This window comes from Euprymna scolopes, chromosome 35, assembly GCF_053919585.1.
Source record: "Euprymna scolopes isolate OS-2025 chromosome 35, ASM5391958v1, whole genome shotgun sequence".
Lineage (NCBI taxonomy): Eukaryota > Metazoa > Mollusca > Cephalopoda > Sepiida > Sepiolidae > Euprymna > Euprymna scolopes.
Window position 1 is genome coordinate 26,937,082 of NC_136516.1, and position 16,257 is coordinate 26,953,338.

The 16,257-nt window shown below is 31.8% G+C and overlaps 1 protein-coding gene across 17 annotated transcripts in view; it reads right to left on the reverse strand.

Annotated features, from left to right (window-relative positions):
• The window catches only part of LOC145259755 (bromodomain adjacent to zinc finger domain protein 2B-like), a 401,536-nt gene that overhangs the window by 77,406 nt on the left and 307,873 nt on the right, over positions 1-16,257 (reverse strand). For 6 of the 17 annotated variants that reach the window (XM_080117483.1, XM_080117481.1, XM_080117475.1 and 3 more), the window contains 2 exons: positions 13,025-13,140; positions 9,058-9,087 (listed from right to left, as the gene is read on the reverse strand). In XM_080117483.1, the coding sequence (XP_079973609.1) occupies positions 9,058-9,087; positions 13,025-13,140 (146 nt within the window). Of the gene's footprint in view, positions 1-9,057; positions 9,109-13,024; positions 13,141-16,257 lie in introns of all 17 variants that reach the window. The other 11 variants (XM_080117477.1, XM_080117472.1, XM_080117470.1 and 8 more) reach the window with 2 other exon arrangements.

Here is a 16,257-nt window from a genome sequence, read left to right on the forward strand (position 1 = left end):
TATTTGCACCCTCTGTGGTTTATTCGTATTCTTTGGATTCTTCGGACTACTGTTCTCATCTTAAGTGTTATTTTCAAAATGTTTTAGTCAATGTAATCTCCGACTTTCTTCAAACGCATCTTGTCGAACTCAGGAAATCTGCATGAAATTCGCAATAGAGTTCCAAAGTTCGGCAGAAAAATTCCAGAGTTCAGAAAGATACACCCCGAAGAATGTCAGAGGTTACATCGACTGAAACTTTGTGAAAATGACACTCAAGATGAGAACAGTATTCCAAAGAATGAAAAAAAAAAAAAAAAACAGGAAAGAAAAGAAATATGTACAATCCTTACATAACACTAATTTATGTTGAAATTTTGAACATATTTGAAAAAAAAAAAAAAACTTTTTTTTATCTTCGTACGGTAGTTTAAAAATAAAAAATCTGCATGCCAACAAACCACATCAAACATGAAACATTAATGAAAAAAAAAAAAAAAATGAACCTCCTAGGACTACCCCAAATACCTTAGTCCGAAAGATAAAAGACTAATGAAATGATCCAGTTTCTGCCAGATTGTTGAGATTAGAACGTTGACTTTCTTTGCGTGTATCTTGCTAAAATGAGGAATCTTAACATATCTTAATTACCTCCCTTTCTTTTGCTTTATACTTATCAACTGCCACAAAAAATATTGATCTGTTAACACATCTTTTTATTCTTTATCCTATTAATAACGTTAAGTCTGTGTGGCAAGGCTCCCAAATAAAAAGAAATCGTAAAATCACACAATCACCTAAAAAGTAGACCTATCCTCCACAAAACAAAATTGCAAAGAACTTCACTTCTATAGCAAAAAAAAAAAAAATAAATACATAAAAAAAAAATTGGTTAACTGCCCTAAAATACTAGAATGGCATAGAAACGGGGTGATCATTTCACATTAAATTCATATATGAAACCTCACTCTAAATTCTAAAATAATTGTTTCTCTTTTTATTCTTTCTGCCAAGTTTTTCTGGGTGCTTATTCAGAATTGCCTAAAAAAGTAGAATCTCATTTGGCAGGGAGGGGTTGATTTAGTAAAAGCAGGTCACTATTCATTGATAAAACAAAAGTCTTCTACCTCTCCTACCGATGCAAGTCAATCATATTTGAAAATCCATCAAATAAAATTCTGACTGAGGATTAGAAAATGCGTTGGAAGATAAATAAATGGAATTATGAAAATAAGTTGCTGCCTCAAATGTTCTATATCAACCGAAGAACTCTTATCGATTCTTTCAATGTGACCATACCATCTTTGGTTTTGTTTTTTTAATTTTTTAAAGTGAGTCACCTCTTATCAAGACCCAAAGGTCACTCGAGGATAAGGGTTAATGAGTGTAAGTGGTCACTGAGACAACAGCCTAATGATTGATACTTGTGAAAATTGGGTAAAATTAGATTACGGTTGCAGGACATCAAGAACTTGTTTACATCAGACTTGAAAACGACCATGTTTTAGTCAGCTGGGAAACAGGTCAGTGGAACAGTTCCACCAGCGGGCAGTTTTAGGAAAGAAACTTTGTTCATGGAATCTGTGTTTGGACAAAAAGTAGAGGAAATTGTTGGTAGTAGTTGTAGCTAGACGAGTGATTTTTGTGAAAGTTTGACGGGGGGGGGGGGGCACCATAGATTGAAGCTCAGACGAGCACTTGTCATGAAAATAACGATAAAACATAGACAGGTTTGCAGCGTCTCTTCTGTGGTTCTCCAGAGGTTGCAGGGCGACGAAAAATGCATCACCTACTAGATTTTGAAGTCAGTTTTGAACTTTTTGTTCAACATACATCTTTCCATACTTTGTAGATTTAATCTTCCTCCAAGACTCGAATCACACATCCATTGTATCATCCTCACATGTCCTTGCAACTCAATGATCCGGTTTCACTTTCATACATTATCACACTCATCAGCATCCTCATCATATCATACGAATCCAAAGATTCTATTATTGGCATTGGTTTCCCTGATATTTCATCACACTCCCATCATATTATTCACGTAACTCAAGAACACTCATCTATTCTTTTAATGTGACAAGACCAAAAAAGTAATGTTTTTAAAGCATTAAAAAAAAAAAAAAAAAAAAAAAGGCTCATGATTCCAATCCAGACATATTTTCTGGAAAAAATTAAATCGAATTGTATTTGTATATTTTTTTAAGAACATGTAACAATCCAAACTGGTAGACCAGAATCAAATATTAATTTAATAGGAAGAAACAAAAACGGATTGAAAAGAACATGGTACATAAATATAAATTTATATCAACCTATTGTCTAATGTCTTAGATTTCAATATATTGTGAAAATTTAGAGTGGCAGGAAACAATCAGTTTCGTGTATTATTCAAGGACAAATCTTTTTTTTTTCTTTTTTTTTTTTTTAATTTTCAACTGAACCCATTAGTGCCTACGCTTTTTTTTTTTTTTTTTTTAAATTTAATTAATTAGACAGATTACTCGTTACTGCGAGTGAAAACACAAAAACTAACACAACTTGAGATATAAAAAACAACTCCCAATTGCCCAAGGCTCATGTGTCTAAACGTATAAAAAATTTTAAAAATAACTTTATATATATAGAAAGTGGCAGGACACAATCAGTTTCTTGTATTATTTAATCACAAATAATTGAACCTGAAAATCATAAAAACGTTGTCAGTTATCTCATCAGATATATAGTAATACCATACTGAATTTTCAAGAGTCTATAACAATTTTAAATGCCAGTACAAAAAATCTTTTGGTAAGTAGTACTTATAACCAACTCATGTTTTTATGTAATATAAATGAATGTTCTATCCTATAAAGTAAACTTTTTAAATAATTTTTATCAGATATAATATATTTACTAAAGATTTTTGGTAATAAATTAGAATAAAAAAATTGGCCACCAATGGATTATTTTTAAATTGAAGTGGAAACCTTATTTTCAGCCACATCTAAATAATGCTACAATCATTATCCTCCGCTTATCCTGTTGTAAATTTAAAGATATTAATATTTTTATTGCATTTTTGATAAAAGCCAGACACACAAAAGTTTTTGCCACAAACCTAATAACTATAGAATATCCGGCATTATTTTCTCAACCATTAATTATTTTCTCAACCATTAAATATTTTCTCTCCGATATTATTTTCATTTTTGTCTTGACTTACACTGCAGTTAGACATTTTGTAAATGCCTTCCAGCTAGTTTTTGACCTTGAAACATTATTTTCATTTTTGTCTCATACTGTGGTTAAACGTTTTGTAAATGTAATTTTTTTAAAAATTTTGATCAAATATAATATTGTATTTACAAAAGGAATTTCGGTAATAAATTTTAAAAAATTATGCATGAGTTAAGGTGATTATTTAAGAATGTCTACAAATTGCCAGAAAACTGAACTGAATTATTTTTTTTTATATAAATTTTAACAAAGTATGTCAAACTATTGCAAATAACATTGCCCAACAATAACAAATGCTAATGCTTCCTGAAATTCAAGAAAACAATGACTTTATTTCATTTTTATTCGGTACTCACTAGTTCTCACACCAGTAATCATCTGTGATTGTTCAATGATAATAACTGATAGAATCTGAGTGACAGCAAGTCACCCTAGATTTCCAGTACTCTTTGCTTCTTTCAATAACAATTTTCCAGTGGAGGTCTGATTAGTGTTCTCTTCCTTCACCCTTTCAATCCTTTTTCATTATTTTGTGTGATATAAAATGCGGCCGATACCATACACATCTATACACATATATATATATATATATCAGGATTCATTTTGATGACAATCGTAGATTATTTCTTTTGCACGATACATACATTTTTGATTTCTAGTGCATTTCAGTACAAAATGATTTTGGTATTATATATTAGTTTACAGCTGCTGATAATATCATATAAATCTCACCTGTCTGTTTAAATGTATGTATGTATATTTGTTATGTCAGGTCATGTCATATGCTACTGGCACCATGTAACCCAATACCTGCTTCATGGTCGGGTCACCGGCGACTAAACTGGTTCCCCCACCAGACTTGTTTGGTGAGGAGGGTGGCTAGTCTCCCTGGAGGATTAAAAACAAGACCTTCCAAAAGGCGAATGAACCCTTTTTCGGTGTCAATGGCCAACTAGCACCGTGTGTGTTTGTGTGTATGTATGTGTGTGTTGGGGTGGAGAGGGCTCCCATAAGCCGTGGTGAAGGCAACCTTTCTAGTAGAAGCAAATCTCTGATTTAAAAAACCATGAAGCGGGAGACCAGTACCCGCATCAAGCTGGCTATCTTGCTCTTGCTTGTTGCTGGATATCAACATTTTGAACCGAAAGAGAGCTGTCGTACAAAGCTAAGACTCTGTAACATCATCTGTGTATAGATACTCCTCCAGGTATTTGTCTATAAAAATGGTCCTGTGGCGATGGAAAAGTTGTGACGTGTGGAGACTTGAAATGCCGGAAGTATGTAATAATTGATCTCAGTGACCGTCTTCAGTATTACGCCTGCTTGAGCGTGTAAATTCACTAGTAGGACCAAAAAAAAAAAAAGAAGTCATTTTTGGGCTCATGGACTTTAAGTGTCTGAGGGAGTGGCACTCGTCTGACAAGACATTGCAATCATCATATTTATATGTCTGCCTAAAACTTTCAACAGAAGCAATGGATTTTCACGAGATCGGTATCATTTTGAAGCTTGACCCTTCGGACAACAAATATCGAAAAATTGGCTAAAAACATTAATTACTTCATCCTGAACTGGGCACTGGGACAATTTACAACCGATGATAATATATGATATACATTAGTTTACAATCAATGAAAAAACTGTATTTTATTATTACAAAATACATTTATCTGTTTTCGAGAAATGCAAATGAATTATTTGAAGTTTGTCTTCAGCTCAGCAAATTCAATGGAATATTAAAAAAAACAACAAAAAAAACTGAAACATTTCTTGTTGGGCTATCCATCAATTGATTGCGAAAAGTTTTATTCTTAAGGCTGGTTGCATACGCATCATGCCAGACTTGCATATAATGCATGATACTCTACTAATTGTAGCGATTATGAGTTCTCATCCATCCATCTAGCACGGCTGTAACCGAGATCGAATTTACTACACGAGTTTGTATTGTAATTCAAATCTTGCCCATAGCTGAATACTTGATGCTTCGCTAGGGCTATCAAGGGTATTTTTTTATCGTGACACCAGACGGGGTGCCTACCACGGCTTAAGAGAGTCCCATCTACCCTCGAGAGAAGGATAGACCATGCCAGTGTCTCAACCTGGTATTTTATTTTGCGGTTCCATAGTCAAATATAAATGTGATCGTTTGTGAAACATTTTATCACATCAAAATCAGGACACGTAAATGTGAAAAGTTGTGATGCAACTGAAAACTGTACACAATGATTCAGTTATTATATATTCAACCAATGATAAGATTGTGATTTTTACCATGATTTTATTATCTGTATATTTTTGAATTAATTATTTGAACTTTTCAACTCAGCAAATTCATTGAAGTATTAAATAAATTGGATTATCTCCCCCTTATTATAAAAAAATGGTGGATAAAAAAATTGGTTTGCAATAAAATTTGACTTGATCAATTTACATGATTTTTGGAATATATCATCTTCAATCGGGATGGATATGTACATCAAAGATTTATCTGTATTTTTTTTTTTTTTGTATTTTGTTTCTTTTAATTAACTCAAATTTTAAAGGACCAAAGAAATCTTTCAAACATGACAATTAGGGAGAGAGAGGAAAAAAAAAGGTTAATATATATGCAAACTAAAATTTATGTCCATTTTCTTCAAAATGGAATAAAAAAACGTTAAAATTGGAATATCAAATATTTCAATTTTATAGATGGGTTCAGTTTGAAATTTTATAGATGGGTTCAGTTTGAAATTTTATAGATGGGTTCAGTTTGAAATTTTATAGATGGGTTCAGTTTGAAATTTCCATAAAAGATTTAAAGACAGTTGGTAAGCACAAAGATTGAAACAGGAAAATCTCCTTTTTCGGTCATCCATGAATTGATGATAAAACAGTCATGTTTTTTTCTAAAGATTGATTACATATACGATACGCCAAACTTGCACATAATCTATGGTATTCTACTGACTGTAGCGTTTATTATTCCTTTCACATTGTCAAATATTTATGCAATCCTTAGCAAAGCCAGGTTAGTGTTCTTCCTCTTCACTCTTTCACTCCGCCTTCATCTTTTACTACTATCATCATAATCATCATCATCTTTTGTTTTCTTAAGGCTTATTGTATATGTGTTTATAAACAAGAGAAATTATGTTTTCCCATTCTCAAATATTTATGCGACTCTTTGCAAAGCTCTCCCTCTTAACTCTTTCAACCCTCCTTCATTATTCTTCTCTTGGATTTCGGTGGCAATAAACCTCGTCAAAGTCCCTGTACTCTCTGCACCCTTCCAGTGGTGGTCTGGTTAGTGCTCTCCCTCTTCTAGTGATTTTTACAATGATTTTATTATCTGTATATTTTGAAGGATTGCAAATGAATTATTTAAATTTTTCGGTTCAACAAATTCATTAGAGTGTCAAACAAGAAAAAAGTTTTAAGAATAATTTCTTCTTGGATCGTCCATCGATTGATGCTGAAGCAGTTATTAATTTTTTTCTTAATCTGTATATGCTTGCACATAATATCTATATACTAAAATATATATATATCTTTAAAAGAGAAATTGTCTGTGTGTGTACATTTCCCTACCGAACTACTCTGTCAATTTTCAGTCTACAGACTCGAGATTTGACATAAGGGGTATTTGGGAAAATCTTTTTAATCGGTTTTCGGCCAGAAATTTGGCTGTCAAGGGGTCAAAGTTCAACAATTTGACCTTTAAAAACTCTACCAAACTCCTCTGCCAATTTTGGGTCTAAACACTTGAAATTTTTTAATAAGTGTTAAGGGGTTAAAATTGGAGTCAAAGTTTTTAAAAATTTGATCCCTCAGCCAATTTTTGGTCTAAACATTTGAAATTTTACATAAAGTATGTTCAGACATAGCGCAAGCTTTTTAATTGGTTTTTGGCTGAAAATTTGGCTGCTAAGAGGTCAAAGTTAAAAAAATTTAACCTTTGTGACCTCTAGCAAACTATTCAGCAAATTTTGGATCTAAACATTTGAAATTTTACATAAAGGGTATTTACCCTTTACGTAAAATTTCAAATGTTTAGACCCAAAATCAGACATGCAGCAAGCTTTTTAATCAGTTTTTGGGCGAAAATTTGGCTGCCAAAAGGTCAAAGTTGAAAGAGTTGACCTTTGCAGACTACTAAACTCCTTCGCCAATTTTGGGTCTAAACACTTGAAATTTTAGATGTAGATTACCTGGACACTAGTCAAATTTTTTAATATATATTCTTCCGTTCCATCATCTAGCATGCTTTGAATCGATCTGTTACGCTTACCATTTGAAAAGGGAATTTTTCCGAAATTAATAATGGAATTTGTCGCAGACATAACAAGTAAGACATTTTACCAATACAACTGAATAAATATATGTATATATAAAATATATGTATGTACTTATTGATTTGTAAATCGCCACTTGTTCTCGTCTTCTCTTACCAACAACGACTATATTTCATTCCTCGCATTGTGATAGCCTTCTAAATCTCTACTACATACATATACATATATATATATATATATATATATGCACATAACATTATGAACAGTACATAGGGCCCGAGCAAAGCTGGGTTGAACTGCTAGTATATATATTATATGCTTGCACGTAATTTATGGAACTCTACTAACTGGAGTAGTTATGTCTTTCCCATTGTTAAATATTTATGACATCATTTGCTAAGCCATGTTAGGTTCTCAGAATTAGATCATCGCTGATTAGTACAACTCTAACTACTGTTCACCAATAAAATAGCAGGATTTGTGGTCAAGGTTTACTCCTCTAGATCAGCCATGCATATTATTAACAGGGTAACTTCCAATTGCCATATATATTTATGTCAGCCAACGGCATTCACCCTAGGCAGGTTGAACTGGCTTTGCCTAAAGAAGGAAGTTTCACGGGACTGATATCAACAAAGGTAAAAAATTCTGAAAAGGGTCATCGTGTCAATAGTTTAGAACATTTTCATTTTTGCTTGCACAAATGACAATCATAAAGTGCAAAAAGGATAGTTGCAAAAAAATAAATAAACAAAAAAAATTTAAAGAAAAAAAAAATCACGATTTATAAAACGAAAAGGTACTTATTTAGAATTCAACGTAATCAAAATAAAAAGAAAAGGTTACATCACGATTTATAAAACGAAAAATAAAAAAGGTTCGTATTTAGAATTCAACCTAATAAAAAAAAAAAATACACAAATTTTTATGATGTACATACTGAATGAAAATCTCACATTCCAAAAATCATAAATTGAATAAGTAAATTTTTATTTTTACAAAGAAAATCATATTTAAGGACAAGCGCCAGGAGCCGCCATGTTATTTTAGAACGTATTAAATTTCAAGGGCAACAACTTAATTTGACTACGGAGTTTGTATTTAAAATAATTACAAACATTATTAATCACTGAAAATCTTAAAATTTGATTTTCTTAAAAAAAGTACTAGATCAATTTACATGATTTTTAGAATATGATATTTCTGTTCCGTGACGAGTACATACATCATAAAGATATTTCTGTATTTTCGTATTTTTAATTTGAATCCTAAATAATCAAATAAAAAATAAAAAGCGTAGTACACAAGACAAACAAAAAAAAATCTGAAACGAAAAAAAAAAAAAATCCAAGTTAGCAAGGCATCAAATTAGAGCAAGCATTTTCTACCGATTCTACCGCAAGACAAATTCATTCGACAAAAGTCAGCAAAAAAAAAAAAAAATCCCAGCAGAAGAAGAAAAAAAAAGAAAATTCTGGAAATATCAGAGATCCATTATGAAAAAAAAAAAACAAAAAAAAGAACAAAAAAAAAAACAAAAACGAAAAGGTTTTATCCATGAATGCATGCACGGACTTACTCGTTCCATATGATACCAGAAAAGATTCGACTGGAAGGATGACAAGGAGGTCAGCAAGGACAGAAATACAGAAGAAAGAAAATTAAGAAAAAAAAAAAAAAAAAAAAAACAACTTTTGTTTTCCGTATAACAATGAAAAAAAATATTTTTAGTAAAAAAAAAAATCAACAAAAAAAAAACAAAAAAAGAAAAGTGATATTCAAATATTAAGATTGTGAAAAAAATATCAGAAAATGTAAAATGATTGGTTCTTTACTAAAAGCAAATTAAATTATTTGACTTCAAATATATATTTAAAAATAAATCAGTAATTAAATCAACAATATTGAAATTATAATATTTTTTAAGTGTAAATTTAGATTTTCATGAAAGTTTGAAAATATTTCATGTAATTTCAGTTTCTTTGTAATATTTGTAACAGTATTTTGTATTTGAGATGGGACTTTTTGCATTTGAAATGACATTTTTTTGCATTGGAAGGGTATTTTTTGCATTTGGAAAGGTATTTTTTGCATTTGGAAAGGTATTTTTTGCATTTGGAAGGGTATTTTATGCATTTGGAAGGGTATTTTATGCATTTGGAAGGGTATTTTATGCATTTGAAAGGGTATTTTTTTTTTTTACATTTGAAAGGGTATTTTATGCATTTGAAAGGGATTTTTTACATCTGAAAGGGTATTTTTTTTTACATTTTACAGAGTATTTTTTGTATTTGAAAGCATATTTAGGGGGCATAATATTAATACCACCTCCAACTTGAAAATTTAAATATTGCACTGGATTTGATCCATAATGATTAGACATCAGTTTAAGAAAGATTTCCTGAATTACAATTTCTCCTTGAGATTCCTTAAGCCTTAATTTTTAGACATTTTCTAAGATTTAAATCATATAATGGATTTTGATAAAAATTAGTTCCGACCTGAAGTGAAAACTTTACTATTAAACAAAACTATTAATAAATTTATTTTAATAAACTAAATTTTAATGCTCAAATCAATTCATATAATACTTCAGATTGATAAAAACTATTTTCATTGTTCAATTCAGGTTTTATGGTATTAAGAGTTATGTTATTCGACTGCAGCTATGCGGATGATCTAAGGATAACGGACAGGTGCAAATAGGCGAGTCAAATGCCACTGCGCTGGAGAAAGTACTGGCAACCCACCCCATGTATTCTGCAAAGTTCAAATCACGTGATGTCTTCAGAGGAATCAGACCAACAGCGGATCGAAACCATGACACAAGGAAATTCACAGAATGTTTTTAAACCAGTAATAGGAATGCAGCTTCAACTCAAAGATGATCGTGTGTAGCAGTGCTAACAAAAACCAATTAAAGATCATTAGTTTTTGAAGAATTGTTGATATTTGGAATATATATATATATATATATATATAATCCATTAGGATGGAAATATTTATTTTAAAATTTTATTCTTACTTTTTTTTTATTTTGCAACAAACACTTCAGAGAACATAAGTGTCGTTTCATTTTGTTTTTTAAATTTTTACTCGAGAAAACAGCACCTATTTTGTTTCTGAATTTTTAAGATGGGGATTGATAATTCATGTTATTTGAAATATTCTCATCTTAAATATTATTTTTCACAATAATCCAGTCGATGTATCATCCGTCTTTCTTCAGGTGCATTTTCTTGAACTCTGGAATCCAAATAAAAATAAATTCTCTTCTAAAAAATTAAAAAATGTATTAAGTAATAGTTTGCTTGTTTTTAGGTCATTGCATTAAATCGTCTTATATAAAAAATATCCTTGGCCATCCAAATCTAATTCCTACAAATCACTATGTATGCATGTCGATTAATTTCTCCTTTTTTTTTTTTAAACTGTATCTCCTCAGAGATGCAAGGTCATGGAGTGGGGCGTTAGGCGAGGCAAATTTTTTTTTTTTTTTACATAGGCATCCCCACTTATCAAGGCCAAGAAGCCACTCGAGGATTGATTGCTTTTTCTTTTTTTTTTTTTTTTTTGTAGTCTATCCTTTTATGTTTTTTAGCCAGTAAAAATAGCTGCCAGTGAAGAATGGGAACTTGGATCTTGTAAGCATACACAAGTATTCATAAATTATAGTCAATTCATTTTTAAATATTTTTCATCTATTTGACGATAGTTCAAACGGTAACGACTATGGCTAAAGTGCAATGTTTGATTTTGATTTTTTTTTTTTTTTTTGTGATGTTTAGAATCTAACATAATATGGAAACCATCTTCTATTATATAAAGGTCAAACGGGTGTGCGTGTTTGTATCTACACTAAAAACTTGTCATCTGCTTCAGACAGGCACGAACGTGGCACTGTTGTTAGAAAAAGTGATCTCTCGGACACATAATATAAAAAAATTGAAAAAAAAAAAAAAAAAAAATCAATTTTTTCGTTAAAAAATCTTGTTTTGTTTGAAGGAGGGGCTAAATAAAAAAACCTTGCTTTTGGCACTGTTTGCAAACCACACGTGTGAACCATCGTTTCATTCTTTCGTTTTAAAAAGCTAAATTTGCAGCGTGATAACATCCGATCAATAACGTGTTCGCTTACTAATTTAAAGTTATGTGAGTTCACGCCCGGCACACAGCATTTTTATTTTCATTTTATTTTCTCATTTTTTTTTTTTAATTTTTTTTTTTCTCATTTTAAAAATTTTTTTGTTCTCATTTTTTTTTATGTTTACAAAATTCTGCTTTCGGTTTCGCTTTAACGACTAGCCAATGCCTCCCTACCCACCCAGCTGTCACAATTTTTTTTTTCTTTTTTTTTTTTTTTTTTTTTTTTTTAAATATCATATTTAAGCAGATTTTACAACCACCCACCCCATCCACCCACCCCACTGTCACATCTTTTTTACGACGGAGCAACGATGGGTGCTCCCCACTAATTAATTGTATATAATCTGCAGCAATAAATAATGATCTATAGCGATAAAGTAGTAAAGTTGTACATCTAAAAGCAAGAATAAGTTCCAAAATTCATGCTAAAATTGTTAGTAAAACAAAAAATGATTTAAAGCTCCTAAAATTCCTACTAGAGTTATCTGCAAGGACTCGTAGCATAGTGGATAGAGTGCTCGGTAAAATTCAGTTGTAAGTTACACTCTTCTGGAGGTTGAAGGCTCAACTCTGGTAAATTATCCTGGCATACCCAGTCACAGTTAATGAAACAAGAGCACACTACTTCCATGGATTAAATAGAGGTTCTGTTCGAAATCCTATGCAGATTCCCGAGTTTAACACAAAGAATTCCTCCAGGTACGACAAGATTCATCCGAAGAAGATCGGAAGTTACATTAAATGAAACGTTGTGCAAATAACAATCCAGACGAGCACATATTACAAAGCGCATATTTTCTTCCATGAAGGAAGATCAAAATATTTGCACTGTATGGCTTGTAAAGATTTCCAAATTTCTTTTTTATATCTTTTTATTTTTTTTATTTCTTATCTTTATCTTTAATTTATATTTTATTTCAAATTTTTTTTAATGTAAAGATTTCCAAATTTATTTTTTCAGTTTTATTTTTTACTTTAATTTTATATTTCATTTCAAATTTTGTTTTTAATCAAAGACTTCCAAATTTCTTTTCTTTTTAATCAAAGACTTCCAAATTTCTTTTCTTTTTTTTTTTTACATCTTTATTTCTTATTATCTTTAATTTAATTAATTTAATTGTATATCTAATTTAAATTATTTTAAATCAAGATTTCCAAATCTTATTTATTTTCATATCTTTATTTCTGATTTTTATCTTTAATTTCATTTTATATTTAATTCCAAATTTCTTTATTCAAATTTTTTATTCAAATTTTTTATTCTTTATTTTTTTAAAAATCTTTTTGGCTTTTCATTTCACAAAGAGTTTTACTGTCACATATTTCAATCGCTGATGAGTGTGCAATTTTTTTTTTTATGCATTTGTAATTGATTCAGCCTGTGTGCATGATCAACTTACCTCCAAAACTTGTTGGGCTCTCAGCTCTCGTTCCATTCGGAATTGTTCTTGTCGTTTGATCTTCTCGTGTTGTTTTAGCTGTTTCTCTTGTTCTTTTTGTTGTTGGCGTTCAATTGCTAAAAAAAAAAAAAAAAAAAAAAAATACAAATATAAATTTATCTTCTTGACTGACAACAGTTTTTAAAATATTCAATTCAAACCATGCTATCTTATACTAGAGGCCACCTTACAATGCAGCTAAACCCAACGACTAGAAAAAAAATTGACTGTCTTTGAAACAATATTTTAGGACCCGTGGGCATTCCTTGTGTTTGGATAAAAAGTGACATTGAAACGAGGGAAGCTGGGTCTGTTTGAGAATACTTCTTCTAACGTGTGAAATCAGCTGCCGGAAGAAGTTCTATCTGCAGAGTCACTCAATACCTTCAAAGTCAGACGAGACAAATATTGGAGGAATCATCCGCTTCACTTTGACTACAAATTTAGAGACAACGCACGCTTAGAGAGACTGCGTAGACACGACGCGCGCTTAGAGAGACTGCGTAGACACGACGCGCGCTTAGAGAGACTGCGTAGACACGACGCGCGCTTAGAGGGACTGCGTAGACACAACGCGCGCTTAGAGGGACTGCGTAGACACGACGCGCGCTTAGAGAGACTGCGTAGACACGACGCGCGCTTAGAGGGACTCCGTAGACACGACGCGCGCTTAGAGAGACTGCGTACAAATGATGCGTGTTTAGAGACTGCGTAGAGATGATGCGTGTTTAGAGACTGCGTAGAGATGATGCGTGTTTAGAGACTGCGTAAGATGATGCGTGTTTAGAGACTGCGTAGAGATGATGCGTGTTTAGAGACTGCGTAGAGATGATGCGTGTTTAGAGACTGCGTAGAGATGATGTGTGTTTAGAGACGGCATAATCACGTTTGACACACCGGTTCCCGTCAAATCACTGAAGTTAAGCAACAATGAGCTTGGCCAGTACCAGATGGGTGACCGTTTGGGACTTCCAGGTGCTGTATGTGCTCTCTGCTTATCTCGGCATTGTTTCCAGTCATCCTGAACTTCTCCTTGCCACTGGACTCAAACAGTGCCGATTCAGGAGAGGTGTGTTTGAGGATTGTGCAACCCTTGCCTCACTAATACACGCGTAGCTGCCCCTACAGAGAGTATCCTTTGTCTTTCAAGACTGAACGGAGGCATCGAATCTCGGGTGTATAGGCTTGTGTTCCTTTTCACCGTATATTGTATTGTATTACATTGTACTGAGACTGTCATCTCGGATGTATAGATCTGTGTTCCTTCTCACCTGTACTGTATATTATATATTGTATTGAAAGATGTTTATTAATTTCCAGAGATTTTAATTTCCAAAGAAATTACGTTAACTGTTCTGTACCTTTTTTCTTCTTTTACTCAATTTCACCAGAAACAAGGCATAATGTCACTTGGAACGCAAGAGGATACTATTTGGGATCATGTTTAACAGGAGACTGTGGGGAGTTGAGCAGCGCAATTTTTGTTCACATTACATTTAAATTTCTGCAGTTTAATACAGACAGGGAAGCAGAAAACGGGGAGGAAATTCCAAAATCTAGCAGTTCAAAGGAAGGAACTATTAGAAAATGTGCTTCTTTTAATTTTTTTTTCATAATATATTATTGAAATCGCACCAGACAGGGTATTAAGCCACTTGATATAAGAATCTAAAAAATAAAAATTACTCTGAAGTAAAAAAAAAACAAACAAACAAAAAAAGCAAAGATAAGTGTTAGATAGTACCCAGAAAACAATTTTTCCTCCCTGTCAGAAACATTATGGAATGTGAGGACTAAAGAACAAAAAAAAAAAAAAAAAAAAAAATTAGGCGGATGCCGAAAGTAAACCCAAGGTCCACTTTCTACTCTCCTTAAAATTGGACAAAATTGATTTTTTTTTTTTTTTTTTAAATTAAACTTCTACTTGTAATTTTCCGTATAGATTAGTGATGGGACGGTTCCAATATTCCCGCCCCCGATTCTGATACAATTACTGATTCCGAAACAAATTTCCGATTCTGATACAATTACCATTTCCGATTTTTTTTATAGATTCCTAAATACTTAACTATAAAATTGTTATTTTTTTCGATAACCGTAAAAACATGTTAATGTGTGGATATTTTCTCAAACATAAAAATACACCTGGGGGGTTTGGGGGGGGGGTCTTCCTTATAAATTTTAGCTTAATGCCTGAGAGATTTTGCATATGTCCGGCCAGTATTTAAAAAAGAGAATAAAAAAGTGGTGTATAACATGGACTCGCTTATCGGTATAAATATTTTTTCAAGTGGAAAAATCGAATTCCGGGTAGTCAAAACCCAAGTCAGATATATTTCCTATTTCTTAGCTGGTTTCTCTTCTCTTAATTAAATATCACTTGCAGCAAGCAGTGTGCATGCATTGCAAACATGCAACCTGCTAACCGTGCATGTTTACAATATGGCATATGCATGGAAAAGCCTGTGAAGATGCAGTTTTGTTTTTTGAAAAGTGCAGCATTTATCGATAAGCCACCATTCAATGACATTATCCTAGCACTTCTCTATATAAAGAAAACAGATGTATGTATGTGTGTGTATGTTTATCCGATACACTCTTAAACTATTAGTCACATAACACTGAAATTTAAACAGGAAATAGTAATAATACACCAAAGATGGCTTATAACGAGTAAAATCTTTGTTTGGATGGATGAATAACGCATAGAGAAATATGTAAGCAAGTTGAGATGCAAAACTTACCGACATATTTCTATTACTCTTGCGCATGTGCAAATTCATTCATAACTTAAAATAGTTGAATTTTGAATCTTTCTTATCTGTCGATAGCTCAAATACTAGGGAACGTAGCTGGAGAGCTAAATGTTTTGGTTTCTAATTTTAGCTTTATCCATACTCCTATAATTTTTTTTTTTTTTTGTATTGATATTTCAGTTAAAAATCCTTTTTCCTATTTATTTAAAAAGAAAATACAACTTTGTTATATATGGGTTGTTGAATTGCATTCATCTTCAAAAGATCTAACTAATTTGCATATTCTTTTAAACATTCATTTTAATTCCTTATTAGTTTTTTTCGGTTTTATTATTAGATCATCTTTAGTTAACTTTTACGTGTAATTATATTCTTGCAGATATTTTACATGATTTATACTTGCATAATATTTGCATAAAAAGGTTATAGTAAACACAA